The 14,541-nt window shown below is 47.5% G+C and overlaps 1 protein-coding gene across 1 annotated transcript in view; it reads left to right on the forward strand.

The window, feature by feature from the left end:
* The window catches only part of TGM3 (transglutaminase 3), a 96,890-nt gene that overhangs the window by 51,293 nt on the left and 31,056 nt on the right, over positions 1 to 14,541 (forward strand). The window contains exons 2-5 of the mRNA XM_007465427.1: positions 10,634 to 10,836; positions 11,181 to 11,423; positions 12,029 to 12,147; positions 13,555 to 13,683. Of these exons, the coding sequence (XP_007465489.1) occupies positions 10,634 to 10,836; positions 11,181 to 11,423; positions 12,029 to 12,147; positions 13,555 to 13,683 (694 nt within the window). The remainder of the gene's footprint in view (positions 1 to 10,633; positions 10,837 to 11,180; positions 11,424 to 12,028; positions 12,148 to 13,554; positions 13,684 to 14,541) is intronic.

The raw sequence follows: 14,541 nt of genomic DNA on the forward strand, positions 1-14,541 counted from the left end.
CAGTGAAAGAGCCACGAGGTGCGGTGGAGCACAGAGATCATGAGCTGCGGTCTCTGCCCTTGTGGGGCTCGAAGTGGATTGTCATTAGGCTGTGTTACAAATCCAAGCAAGAGCCAGGGGGCCAAGAGGAGGAGGGGATTAATCTTGGCCATGGTTTGGGGTAGGAAAGACCCTGGGAACCAGGTGGCACTTGGTATGGACGATGAGTTGGACTCAGTCAGAAGTAGTTTTGTGGGGGCTCCCCTGGGGGCGCAGTGGTTAAGAATCCACCTGCCAGTGCAGGGGACACGGGTTCAAGCCCTGGTCTGGGAAGATCCCACATGCCGTGGAGCAGCTAAACCCGTGCGCCACAACTACTGAGCCTGTGCTCTAGAGCCCACGAGCCACAACTACTGGGCCCACGTGACACAACTACTGAAGCCCGTGTACTTAGAGCCCGTGCTCCGCAACAAGGGAAGCCATCTCAATGAGAAGTCCACACACCGCAACAAAGAGTAGCCCCCACTCGCCACAACGAGAGAAAGCCCGCGTGCAGCAATGGAGACCCAATGCAGCCAAAAAACAAATTAATTAATTTTTTTTAAAAAAGTAGTTTTGTGGAGTGAGGAGTGTTCTGGGCGGAGGGAACAGGAAAAGAAACGTGGGTGGTTGGGCACGTGTGACCCAGGGGACTATCAGGGTCGCAGTGTGCTGGTCTGAGAGGGCTGCGTCTAGCTTCCAAGTTAAGGTTCGTGTTGGAATTCGGGGTGTGCGGTTATTCCGCCTCCCGGAGTGGGGGGCGATGTGGTGGAGGAAGGCCTGGCAGCCTTCTGCACAGAGTGGTCGAGCAACGTCTGCCTGCCACGCACCTAGGCCAGAGCCCCACGCCAGACAGGAATGCAGGCTGTGGACACAGATGCTGGGCCCAGTGTGGAGGGGAAGCATTGTTCCCCATCCTTGAAGCCACTCGGAAGCCCTGGGTCAGAGGCAGGATCTCCAAGGTTCAAACCTGGATGCAGACCTCTGCCTGCAGAAGGCCAGAACCTCTGTGTTGGGGACTGACGCCCTGTCCCGCTGGGATGGTGAGCTTTCCCGCCAGCCACTTTGCTGGGCAGAGCGCTGGCTTCAGGACTTACCCTCTCTGGCCTCAAGCCCCAGTCTGCAGAGGACCCGTGCCGTTCTGGGCTGTGGGTCTGCACAGAAACCCTTTCCTGGGAGCTGGGATGCCAGCGGCTCTTTCCCCATTTCCTAGCCTCTGCACTGTGTCCGTGCTGCTCTGTTCACCTCAGATAACTTCTCGGCTTAGCCTACACCCTGCTGGGCTGCGCTCCGCAGATGGAGCAATGGTTCCTTCCCCAGGGCCCACGTGTTGGCCTGGGGTGTGAGCTGAAGTGAGGAAATGCTTTCCCCCATTGCTGAAGTAAGGAACGGGGCCTCAGGTCTCTGGTAGGGGCTGAGGGGGATTCCGAAGGAGTCTGCACTCCTCTCTCTCAGCTTGTTTTCCTCCTTTGTAAACAGGAGATGGTGACTGCCCCATCTGCCTCCCTCCCAGAGCAGCTGTGTGGCTCACAGGAGAGAATTCACGGAAAGGAGCTTTGATTAGTGTAAACGCTATGTAGGCCTAGAATCACCGGGAGAGTTTAAGGAAAAAATATCAATGCTGTCCCTAACGCAGAGATCGAGATCCTGATTTCGTGGGTCAGTGGTGGGGCTTAGGCCAATATGAATTCTCCAAATGCTCCCTGTACTCGGTGAGGGTCTAAGGGATCCTAAACTCTCTCTGGAAGCGAAGGGGGCCCAGAATCCTTCTTCCTTCCTCTCCTCTCACGCTGACCATATGATGTTGAGGCGGGGAGGGGGCTGTGGGTGGCCCTTTCTCTCTGGCATCTTCCTGGAACCGTGCCCAGGCCATGCCGCCACCACGACCTCAGCTGGCTGCAGGGTGGCAGCGTGGAAATTGCGTGTGGTCAGGCCGCACCGGCTCCCAGTCTGGGCTCAGGCCAGGCTCTGCCTGAGCAAGTGATATTTGGCAAGTGACATCACCTGACTGGATTTCAAATCACTCGTCTGTGAAATGAGAATGACAGCATAGAAGGGTTTGTAACTATGAAAGGACACATGCGGACACATGCTCACGCATGCTTAGCAGTGTCTGCGCATCTGAGGCCCTCAATGGCAGCCCATGAGAAAGCTCAAACCCTCCTCTATCCTGTGTTGCTGGTGCCATTATGTGTGGGATCCTAAGGCATTTGTATCCCCCTACCAGAGGACCAGGCCCTAGTGATGGGCACACGTGGGATCCCAACAAAAACCCTACAAGGAAGGATGTTTGGTTTCACTGTCCCCTTCTACAGAGATGCTGAGACCTTGCTCAAGGCTGCTCAGACCATCTGTTCAGGGCTCATTCATCCCGGGATCCTCACCAGCCCCTCACTCAGCCACCCAGGGAACCCCCATTTCCCCACGACCTGGAGGGAAGCAGCACAGGCTAGAGAGAGAGAAAGGAGAGGGTGGCAAGGGCTGAAGCTAGTGGGGGCCCTGCTAGGAGCTGGAAACATCCCGGTGCCTGGAGCTGAGGGGGGCATTGGGAGTGACTCACAGTCCACCAGTGACCAAGATCTAAGACCTGGTTTCTGAGCCAAGCTCTGCCTCTAAACTACCCTGTGACCTCAGCAGATGGCTTCCCCTTCCAATGCCTCAGCTTTCTTACCTGTCATATGGGAATATTGGATCACATCACTGTTTTACAAGCTGCCAGTTGTCACCCATTAGCAAGTTGTGAAATCAGTTTAGTGGATTGTGGTCAGCAAATTAAAAAAAAAAACAAAAAGAAAATATCAGTGCATTGTACATAGTAAGGGTTAGTATTGTTTTGTGAAACTTTACGTCAATTATAGACCCATGTGTGTAAGCAATGTACGAAATGTATTTCTGTATTAATGAAGTCTCTAACAAAAAGCTTGAAGACACTTGGCTAGATGATTTTTAATATATCTATCTCTCAGCCCTAATTAACTCTAGAAATCTGTGAGATTAAAAAAAATCTTAGTCTAGAGAAGAGACCTAGGGACTAGGATCTGGGCAGGTGGGGAAGATGCAGCCCCTAGAGTATCATTATGTGATGGGCACCTGCCAGCAGCTCTCTGTGGTCCTCCCAGAAACAGCAAGTGAAAACCCCTGTCCCGCACCTGCAAACAAGTCATCCTCCCCACCTGCTGCAGGTGACTCGATTACAGAGCCCAGCTGATAAGGATGGAGACAGTTGCCTAGTGAGCCTGCTTTCACAATCTGGAATCTGTTCTGTGCTTCTCATGTTACCCCTGCCAAAGGTGGACCACAGAAGAAGGGGAGGTTACATTATCAGGTATATGTAATTCGGTTTAGCTGTGAAAGACAGTGAACCCCAAATAACAGTGGCTTAGAGAAATAAACAAGACAGAAGTTTACTTCTTCCTTACACAATAGACCTGGATGTAGGCCATCCTGGTGGAGAGGACAGCTGCACAATCCCCAGGGGCCTGGGCTCTGTGCAGTTCCCCACTCTGATGTCCTGAGGGCATGCGTGGTCTAGAGTTGAGTCTACATCACACCCACACCCCGGGCAGCAGGTGGAAGAAGATGGAAGTAAGCAGGCTAAGGGCATTTGCCAACTTTTGAAAAAGTGGTTTCCTCAGAAGGATTGAAAACAGGTATTCAAACAAATACTTGCAAATGAATGTTCATAGCAGCACTATTTACAAGAGCCCAAAGGTAGAAACAACCCAAATGTCCCTCAACTGATGAATGGATGAACAAAATACAGTATATAAACATAGTGGAATATTAGTCAGCCATAAAGAAGGAATGAGCTACTGATAAATGCTACCACATGGATGAACCTTGAAAACATTATGCTAAGTGAAAAACCAGACTCAAAGACTACATACATGTGTGACTCGATTGATATGAAATGACCAAAATAGGCAAATCCAGGGGAACAGAAAGTAGATTAATGGTTGCCAGGGGCTGCAGTTAGGGGGGAATGGGGAGTGGCTGCAGATGAGTGGGGGATATATTTGGGGTTGATGAAAAAGTTCTGAAACTAGATAGTGGTGATGGTTGTACAACATTGTGAATATACTAAATGCCACTGAACTGTATGCTTTAAATGGTTAAAACGGTGAATTTCACCTCAATTTAAGAAAAAGAGGTTTCCTAGAAGTTAATACACATCACTATACCTACAAGTCATTTCCCAGAACTCATTCACATGACCCCCAGCTGCAGGGGAGCCTAGTCATTAACATGGGGGATTTTATTACCAAGAAAGAAGGAGCAAGTGAATACTGGGATAGACTTTTTTTTTTTTTTTTTTTTTTTTTTTTTTTTTTTTTTTGCAGTACACGGGCCTCTCACTGTTGTGGCCTCTCCCGTTGTGGAGCACAGGCTCCGGATGCGCAGGCTCAGTGGCCATGGCTCATGGGCCCAGCCGCTCCGCGGCACGCGGGATCTCCCTGGACCTGGACACGAACCCATGTCCCCTGCATCGGCAGGCGGACTCTCAGCCACTGCGCCACCAGGGAATCCCCGGGATAGACATTTGTCAGTTGCTACCACATTAGTGTTGCTGGTGGCACTGATATTCTCAGGATAAAGAAATTGGGGAAATTGCCCCCGGCCTGATGGTAGAGTTAAGCAGTGACTCAAGGACGCAGTGTGGGATTGTGAGACGGGCCCTGGGTGAGCGTTCAGAAACATCCCACTGTGGGCAAACCATCTCATGGGCCTCCACGTCCTCACAGCCAGAATAAGGGTGTGGGGAGATGCTCGGTCTCCAAGGCTTCTCCCTCTGATGTTTTTGAGAGTCTGTGTTGATGAGTCAATTGTAAGGGCGAAGCCACTCTCCTTTCATCCCTGCCCTTCATCCAGGCAGGTGTAAAAAACAGCTCTGAGGCTCATAAACATCCAGGAAGTTGTAAACTCAAGAAGAAACTTGGATGGCTGTGCACCTCCCCTACCCCCTGCCCTATCCTTTCTAGAACACTCTGGCTGTGATTAGTGCTATGCCAAGGGGTGGTGGGTGGGAGAACAAAGGCCCTGGATAATCCACAGACAGGATCATCAGATCCTTGATTTGGGGCTGGCAGAAACGATCCTAGGGTTCATGAGTGGGGCGGTGACCGAGGGAGGCAGGAACCACCTGGGGGCTTTGTGAGCGTGCACTCAACATGCCGTCCCCCTCGGGATTCAGGGATGCTCCTCTTCTACTCACCTCCCATGTAGAATGCCCTTTGGAACACATTTCCCCTTCCAGGTGCTCACTCTCTCCTCCGTCAGGATGCAAATGCCAGAAGGGAGGACAATGCACAGTGAGGGCTTCTCACCACCTGGGTCCCCCTCCCAGGTGGAGAACAGGGGACCATGGCAACAGGGAGGGTCAGTAAGACCTGGGTTCAGAATCCTGGCTCTGCCAATCATTAGGTATATGACCTCGAATAAGGTATCAGTTTCTTTCTTTTTTTTTTTTAGTTGAAGTATACTTGATCTACGATGTTCTGTTAGTTTCAGGTATACAGCAAAGTGATTCGGTTATACATACATATATATATATATATATATATATATTCTTTTCCATTATAGGTTATTACAAGATATTGAATATAGTTCCCTGTGCTATACAGTAGGACCTTGTTGTTTATCTATTTTATATATAGTAGTGTGTATCTGCTAATCCCCCCCTCAGTTTGCAGTTTCTGTAAGATTTCATCGATGACAGGTGTAAGGTGTTCTGTGTACTGTTTTTGGGGGTTTTTTTTAGCAATACAAAAGGTAAATATTTATTCAGAACAAAACTTTAAACAATCGATTTTACATTCTAAGCCACAAGGAAATAGCAAAACATAAAGGAAAGACAAAAGTTAAAAGAAAAGCAGTGTACTGTCTTTTCTATTTTAACTTGATAACACTTAGTAGACCCAATGCCCTCTAGCTTGGCCTATTTCCCAAATACATTTCAGAGTTAACAGCTCCCTTGGAATTCCATCTTTCTCCTGAGAGTCCGGAGGTTGCAGATGAGCTCCAGTCAGCTGCTTCTCTGGGGACACTAGCTATTGAGGCTAAGATGCAAATGCAAACCTTTCTTTACTCAGGAACACCTCTATTTCTCACTGATGGCAATGAACGGGGAAGGGGAAGGCCACAAAGAAGTGGGGCCACGTTAATCCAGATATGGTACCCCAGGGGGCAATGAGTACACCCTGGATTATGTTCCTTTGTCCCTTCCGTATCTCCCAAGTATTCTGAAGCTCCTGCCAAATCTTCTGCTTCCTTCCCCAGATGATTTCTTAGCATTCCCCTGGGCTTATTATTCTGGAAAGAGCAGACTTTCTGGGCCCTCAAGTGTTGAGGAAAATGTTGTGGGGTGTGAGAGGTAGTGGAATGAGCACCAGGCTTGGGGTCAGGGAACTCTACTCTAGGCTAGCTCTGGCACCAGACAGCTATGTGATTTTTGACCCAGTCATTTAACCTCTCTGGTCCTGTTTCATCTGTTGGAAAACCAGTGGATTGGTCTAGACCAATTTTTAGGTCCTTTCCAGCAGGAAAATTCCAGATTCAATTCCATGATTCTTTGAAGAATGGCTTCTGAGCCACTGAAAGCGCTGTCACAAAGTCCATGCATTTTAATGCCATAAGAGAGGCCCTTGGCTACCATTCAGAGCCTGTTGACTCAGGTTACATACACTTCTAACAACACTGGTTTCACAAACTCTCAGACCACAGAGATTAGAAGCAGCAAATTAAAAGGGGACGGGATGAGCTGCAAAAGATAGACACCCTGACAGAAGCCAGGGTTAACAATGTTCTCAATTCAACAAACATTGATCTCTTTCAAAAACGATAAAAAATGGTTTAAAAAAAAAAAGGTTTGGCACTTAAGAGGGGTAAGCTGGCTCTGTGTTCACCCTGGCAGGCAGGCAGGTGTTCAGTGCCCAGCCACGCCGGTTAGCTGAGCTGCCACGGGATTGTGAACCACTTTGGGACACTGGGCAAAGGCGTGTTCTCATTTGCCACAAAGGTTACACACGATGCCCTTCCGGCAGTAAGGGCTCAGGTGCCCCTCCTCCCCGCACCTGAAGGGGTGCTCTGTGTACTGTTAAGAGCAGTTGACACATAGGAGACTGATGACAAATGTGTCATGCTCTTCCTCACCCTCCAGCTCAGAGAAGCCCTGCATGTCCCACGAGCACCCCATGAAGGAGCAAGACTCCTTCATGCCGGGGCTCATGCTGGGAGAGGCAGAGGTGACCATCTCAGTCACCCCAGGACTTCCCCTAGTCCACGCAAAGTGCCCTTCGTCTCCTTTCGGTGTCTCTGCAGCCAAGGCACCCTGGAGCTCAGTCTTCTTCATTTTCCCTGCAGACAAGCCACTGCATTCTGGCATGAAAGGGAGACATCGCTACTATTTTTCTGATAGTTAGAATTGTTTTATTTTTCAGGACTTAAGCAAACCTATGTAAACTGGCTGTGTGTACTTTTGCATGTTGATTCATCTTTTTTTCATACAAATCCTTTTTTAAGTTGAAGTGTAGTTGATTTACAATATTATATTAGTTTCATGTATATAGCATAGTGATTCAATATTTTTATAGATTATATTCCATTTAAAGTTACTATAAAATATTGGCTGTATTTCCTGTGCTATACAGTCTATCCTTGTAATGTATTCATTTTACATGTAGTACTTTGTACCTCTTAATCCCCTAACTCTTTCTTGTCCCCCCACCTCCAACTGGTAACTATAGTTTGTTCCCTCTATCTGTAAATCTGTTTCTGTTTTGTTATATTCATTCGTTTCATTTTTTATTTTAGATTCCACATATAAGTGATAATATAGAGTATTTGTCTTCTATCTGACTTATTTCACTAAACATAATACCCTTCAGGTCCATCCATGTTGTTGCAAATGGCAAATTTTCATTCTTTTTTATGGCTGAGTAGTATTCTATTGTATATACGTACCACATCTTCTTTAGTTATTCATCTGTTGATGAACATTTAGGTTGCTTCCATGTCTTTTTATTGTAAATAATGCTGCTGTGAATATTGGAGTTCATGTATCTTTTTGAGTTAGTATTTTTGTATTCTTTAAATATACACCCAAGAGTGGAATTGCTAGATCATATGGTAACTCTACTTTTGGTTTTTGAGGAACCTCCGTACTGTTCTCCATAGTGGCTGCACCAATTTACATTCCAAACCAACAGTGTAGGAGGGTTCCCTTTCCTCCACATCCTCGCCCACTCTTGTTATTTGTGGAGACGCCTCCGTTCTTGGCACAAGTATAGCAAACAGTGCATAACCCTCGGCACAGCAAAGAAGGAGGTGGGCCTGTTGGAGGGAAGGCAGAAGCTGGCTATAGATGGGAGTCGCTGCCACCCCTCTTTCCTCACCCCTGTGCTTGACTGAGGGCTGTCTGGGGACATAATTGCTGCTCTCAAAGAGTCCATGGTCAAGAATAATAAGCTTCTCCTGGGGAGAAGGCACATATCCTTTAGGGTTTGGGAGCGGGGAAGAATCTCCAGGGAGGCTTGTGTGACCTCAGACCACACATTTCTAAGAGCTCTTCTTTTTTTCTAAAATGAGACAGTGAGTAAAGCTCTACCGAATTCCATGCACAGAAGGCAGTGAGCACAGTTCGTAAGAGGCAGGGGTTTAAAAGGTGGGGACGTTGCCCTAAAGAGTCCTAGCCTTTAGCAAACCAGCTCTCTGCAAGTCATGTAGAGCTTGATGTTTGCCAGAGGGTGCCTGAGATCTGAGCTGTCGCCATTCAATGTCTACATACAGGAGCATTCATCTTCTTCTGTCCCACCTTCTCTCCCTTTGCCTTGCCCTTCATTCAATAGATATTTTTGATTGCATGAATGTTTTAGTTTTCCTGAGTAAAAAAAACTTAATTTATTCTTTCAATAACCATTTGTTCAATGAATGAATGAACAAGTGGGCATTTGAATGAATGAATCTTTAGTACTCCAAGTGGAGGTGAGATTACCTCCTGAGCCCTGCTTCAGCAGCAGCCTTTGGCTCATCACCCGAGTCTGCGTCCTACTCAAGAGAGTGTCTCTTACCCACCTCTGCCCATCTCCGGAGTTGCTTGGATGGGAGCCCCCAGCCCCAGGCCCACCCTGGAGCCACGCCCTCCCTGCCTCCCCTTTCTCCTCTGTGCAAAGCCTTTTCTCTAGCCAAATGAGACACCTGCTCTCCTGGGCCTTGGGCCTCTCTGCCTGTTGTCTGGAATGCACCTGACAAAATTCTCTCTTCCTTCAAGGCCCAGCATTTTCAATGAATTTTTTCTGATCCCTATAACTGAAAGTGATTCTTACCCACATCTCCTAGACACCTTTTTTGGGGGAGATTGGATTTACCTCATTCCACCATTCATTCTGACATGTTGTCTTATGCACTCCTGAAGCTCTCTGAGGATTCAAACTACTTTTCATACATTTTCACACGCCCAACATTGTGCTTTACATAGTGTTCTATAAATAATATGTATTCTCTATATGTTTATTGAATGAATACCCCATATATACCTTTCCTTATAGACTAAATTTAGAGCTCTAGTCATGATAGTCATTGCATGACATTAGTTTTATGTTTGTTTGCTCATTTATTCCCTCAGTTGTTTGTCTAACTGTCCTAATACAGTCAAGCAATGTGCTAGGCATCAGAATATAAAGTTCAAGAAGGCACATTCTGATGAACACAGACAGACACCTATAAACAAGAGTTGTGCCTGGTGCTGGGATGGGCTACTCCACTCCCATCATAGCTATGGCCACATCATAAAGACAGAGACCACTTTCATTTGCAGAAGAATGGGTGGTGAACATCTCAAATGTAACTCAAAGGAATTAAATATCTCAAAAGGTTTAAATCGGCTAAACTCCTCATATCTCCTGGAATCTTTCTTCTCTGAAATCCTTCTCAGCTTAGCTCCCTCACCTCCACAATCACCTGAGAAGTTTGGAGGTGGATTTTGAAGTGTTAATCCTCAGGGTCTTATCCAGGGATCTCACGGCCTTAGACCACTCTTGCCAGTGAGCATTTGAAAGACCTTCCAGGCCAGTGATTGCCCAATCTCCAGCCTTGAAATGCTTGTCAGGGTTACACAATCCTCCTCAGTATCAGATGCCCAGGCCAACACCGAGGTGTTGCACATATAAAGTACAGATGACACAGCTAAATGTTTGCTGGGTGTTGGAGTGATAGAAGACGGCCGGTATCTGGGAAGACACAAAGGAAAAAGCAAGGAAGCCAAACCAGGGTGGTGGATTCGAGAGAAGTAGCCTCCCCCCAGTTCTACGTGAGCCCCCATCCACAGAGGAAGGAGGATAAAGTGGACAGAACTGGTTACTCAGTTCTCCTGGTCGGTTGGGTGAAGCTAGTTCTTTGAGAGCTGAGTGACAGTTGGCCAGGTGGAGGGGGAAGTGGGACTAGTATGTGCAGAGCTTCAGCAGCCTGAAAAGGCAGATGGCAATAAGTTGCAAAGTGCTTGCTATGCTTGCATTTTAATGTGATTCTTCCTAGAAGATTCTTCCCCAGCAAGCCCTGTCCAAAAGCAGTCTCTTTGGTAACTTATACTTTTTCCCCCACACCACCATCCCTTGCCTCTGAGGATCTCAAGTCTTCTTTTCTGTCTCACGGCTTTAGAACTCCAGAGTGTCGACTGGCAGATAAGCTTCAATGAGCAGGCACATCACACAGACAAGTTCTCCAGCCAGGAGCTTATCGTGCGGAGAGGCCAACTCATCTACATGTCATTGACCTTATACCCATGTCTCAGCTGTTCCAGACGTGTGACATTCACAGCTTCCACAGGTACCTGCTCCCTGCTCCCCCAGCCAACACACATCTGAGTAGACCTTGGGGCTGTGCATCTAAGGGTTGGTGGTGGTGGTGGCCCTGGGCTTTAGCCCAGCTCTACCATCGACTTGGTGTGACTTTGAGCAAGTTTCTGCCTGTCTCTGAGTCTGAGGGTCACAGTCTTCACATCAAGAGGCATTTGGCCCACGTGGTCTCTCCAGATGCTTCCAGTGCCATAACACAATCCTTCATTGTATGATGTCTCCCAAAGGGCCCCAGCAGTTACATTGGAATCTGGTTTCTCCCCACAGCCTGGCCAACACTACTTGGTTTCCATTGTCCTATGCCTTCTTTTACAGGGCCTTACCCCTCAGAGTCGGCCAAGACAAAGGCTGTGTTTCCACTCTCCAACAGGATAAGTGGCACTGGCTGGGGTGCACAACTTCTGCGCAACGAGAACGATGTTGCGAGCATCTCCATCCTCAGTCCTGCCAATGCACCTATAGGAAGATACACGCTGAGCATTCAGATCTCCTCCGAGGGCAATGACTCCACTCTTATACTTGGAACATTCATATTGCTCTTTAACCCCTGGTTGCAAGGTAGGCACCTAGCCACCCACACTCCCAGCCATCAGCTAAGCGATGCCTATGGAAAGGAGATGGGGGGAATGATTTTCATGGGCTCAGGTTTGATTAGGGAGTTTCTGGAATATGGAAACAGCACAGAAGCTAGAAGTCAGAAGCCAGGGGTTTGAGTCCAGCTCTGCCACTTAACCAACTTTGTGTGTCTGGCAGTCACTCTACCCTTCTAAGCATCAAATTCCTCACCATTAAATGGACATCCTGCTATTTCTGGAGCTATTGCAGGGATGTCATGGGCTTTTGAAAACTCTATAGTATGGTGTAATGACCACAGCACAATTCTGCAGTGTGGAGATAGCTTGTGCCTGAAGAAGCAAGTGTTTCACTCCCAAGGGTCTCATTTTCAGATTCTCAGGTCATCCCAGCTTCTTTTTCAAACTCATAGTTCCCGTACTATGAGGTGGAAGCATTATAGCCCAAGGCTTCACTCCTCAGTGGAGGTTGGATGAAGGGTTGCAGGTGGGGCTTGCTCCAGCCCCCAGGAGGATACTCAGGACTGAGAGGATGACTGGTCTCTATAGTCCTCTCTATAAACCCTAATATCTGCTTTTTGTGTCAAACAGATGATAGTGTCTTTATGAGTAACCATGATGAGAGAGAGGAGTATGTTCAGGAAGATGCTGGCGTCATCTTCATGGGAAGAGCAAGTTACATTAGCCTGATTGGCTGGAACTATGGACAGGTAAAAAGATCATAAAGCCTGGTGGTAATGTCCCTATTATACCCAAGAAGCTCAGCCGCTGGCCCCACAGATAGGTGGAAGTTCCCAAATCTGTCCATTCGCCTGCCTTCTGTTCATTCATCCATTCAGAAGGCATTTACTGATGACCTACTATGTGCCAGGCCCCAAGCTGCACACTATGGATACAGGAGATGGATAAGACAGATTTCCTGTCTTTGAGGAGGTCACAATCTAGTGGGCAAAACAGACACATAACTAACTTGATGCAATGAAGTGTTATTGGTACCATGATGCACAAATGAGGATAAGGCCCAGTAGAGACACTTGGGACAATAATGTAGTTTCTGTTATTCATTCTAGGTAAGAATGTGAGGAAGCTTCCTTGGTGTGTGCATTCGACCTTTCAAAGGTCCTTCATTAGTATGACATCTGAGTCCACAGAGTTCCCAGGTTTGCTCAGCCTAAAAAACATCCAGGGATTCCCTCCACCTTTTCTTTTCTCCAGTAGACAAATGAAGACATTACAATGAAGCGCCTTGGGTGGGGTACCTTGCATGTCCAGCAGGGGGTGGACAGGTGCATTCTCTGCCATGTCCAGACCCCATTCTGTAGTCAACCAGAGCACATCTGCCATATATTTTATATGTTGAGTTTTATATGTTGGGTTCTGTGTTAAATTTCATTCAAAAAGAAAGTGGAGCGGGGTGGGTAAGGGCATAAGGTGCACCCGGGGATGGAAGAGAAGATATTTTTGAAGGACGAGATCTGGCTGAGCCTCTCTTAGAAAAGAACTTTTGATCAGAAACCTGAAGGAGGCAAAGGAGCCAGATAGATCTCTTGGGGAAGAGCACTGGAGGTAGAAGGAACTGCACATGCAAAGACCCTATAAGGCAAGAAAGAGCTTGGCCTTATCCATTTGAGAAGCAATGACAAAAGTCTAATAAGACTTTCACAAAATATTGTGAAAATGGCTTCAAATTCCAATTTAATGAGACATTTTATCTTTTTAATCAGTTCCCCCAAAGTCTGAGTAATATGCTCAAGATCAATGTCAGATCTGGATGGAAACTTTGAGATGAGCTCAGTCTGATCCCCTGTTATAAAGATGGACAAATTGAGGCCCAGACAGGCCAAGTGATTGCTCTCAAGTTCATAACAGTGAGGGAGTGCCATTAAATTTAGGGGCCTCAGTGCAAGGCCTTGTGTAGAGCGAGAGCTCTGGATGAGTTTGCAGGGTTAAAGCCCAAGGTGGGTGGTTGTTCCTCAGATTCTCTCAGCTCTGGAGGCTGTGGAGTGGAAGGATCTGGGCAGAGCCCATGGTTCTTACCAGTGTAGCTCCCACACCTTCAATAAGCTGATACTATTTGTCATTTCTTTCATCATAACATATGGTCCCATTTTGAACAGTTTGAAGAAGGCATTCTGAACATTTGCCTCTCTCTGCTGGATAATAGTCTGAATTTTCGCCGTGACCCTGCTACTGATGTGGCCCACAGAGACGACCCCCAGTATGTTGGCCGGGTGCTGAGTGCAATGGTGAGTGATGAGAAAACCATAATAACTAGTTATTCCTGTATATCAAACCCAGCTATGGGTTAGGCACAACCACTTATAGCGTTGGTTGACATCTCACAAAATATAGTTGTGGCTGTTACCATCCCCATTTCGCACGCATGGAGCCTCTACATTAAAGAACATTCCTGAGACACACAGCAAGTGAGTGGCAAAGGCAGAACTGGACCCAGGAGGCCTGGCTCCAAAGCCCTTTCCACTGTATTGCGAGGCCTTCCTCCAGTGACGAAGGATTTGATCTTTGGGTGTCTGCCAGGACCAGAAGGAGGCAAAGCTGAGAATCTGCTCCATCCCTGGGGCTCCTGGGAAAGGGGGTAAGCTCCTGAGTGAGCCTGAAGCGTTAACCTCCTTTGCTCTGACTCATCCCATCCTCAGCACAGAGGGCTCAAGTGCCAGTGGGGAGGGCAGAGGCCAGCACAGTCACTGTCTAGATGCGGAAACTGATGCCAGGGGACTGAAGTGACTCACTCACAGCCTCAGCCTGTGAGTCTGGCCAGAACAAGGCCTCCAACTGCCCGCCCAGGGCCTCCTTCACTTGTCCAGTCCTTCCACGTGAGAAACCTGTCCCCACTTCCCCAGACACATGTGCACGTGCACTCAGAGGCACACATAAGCTGGATGCTGGAGGAATGCACTGCTCTGCAGTCAGTGTGCAGAGAGCACCTCCATCAGAAAGTATCCGAACAAGGGATAGCCTGCTCAAAAGTTACAAAGTAAAAAGCTAAAAGTCAGAGAGTTCTTAAACTTTAAGCCTCTGAAATGAAATGATTACTCAGAAGTGTCTTTAACTTTTTTTTTTTTTTTTTTTTTTTTTTTAATGGA

The sequence above is a fragment of the Lipotes vexillifer genome, unplaced genomic scaffold (assembly GCF_000442215.2).
Source record: "Lipotes vexillifer unplaced genomic scaffold, Lipotes_vexillifer_v1.1 scaffold875, whole genome shotgun sequence".
Lineage (NCBI taxonomy): Eukaryota > Metazoa > Chordata > Mammalia > Artiodactyla > Lipotidae > Lipotes > Lipotes vexillifer.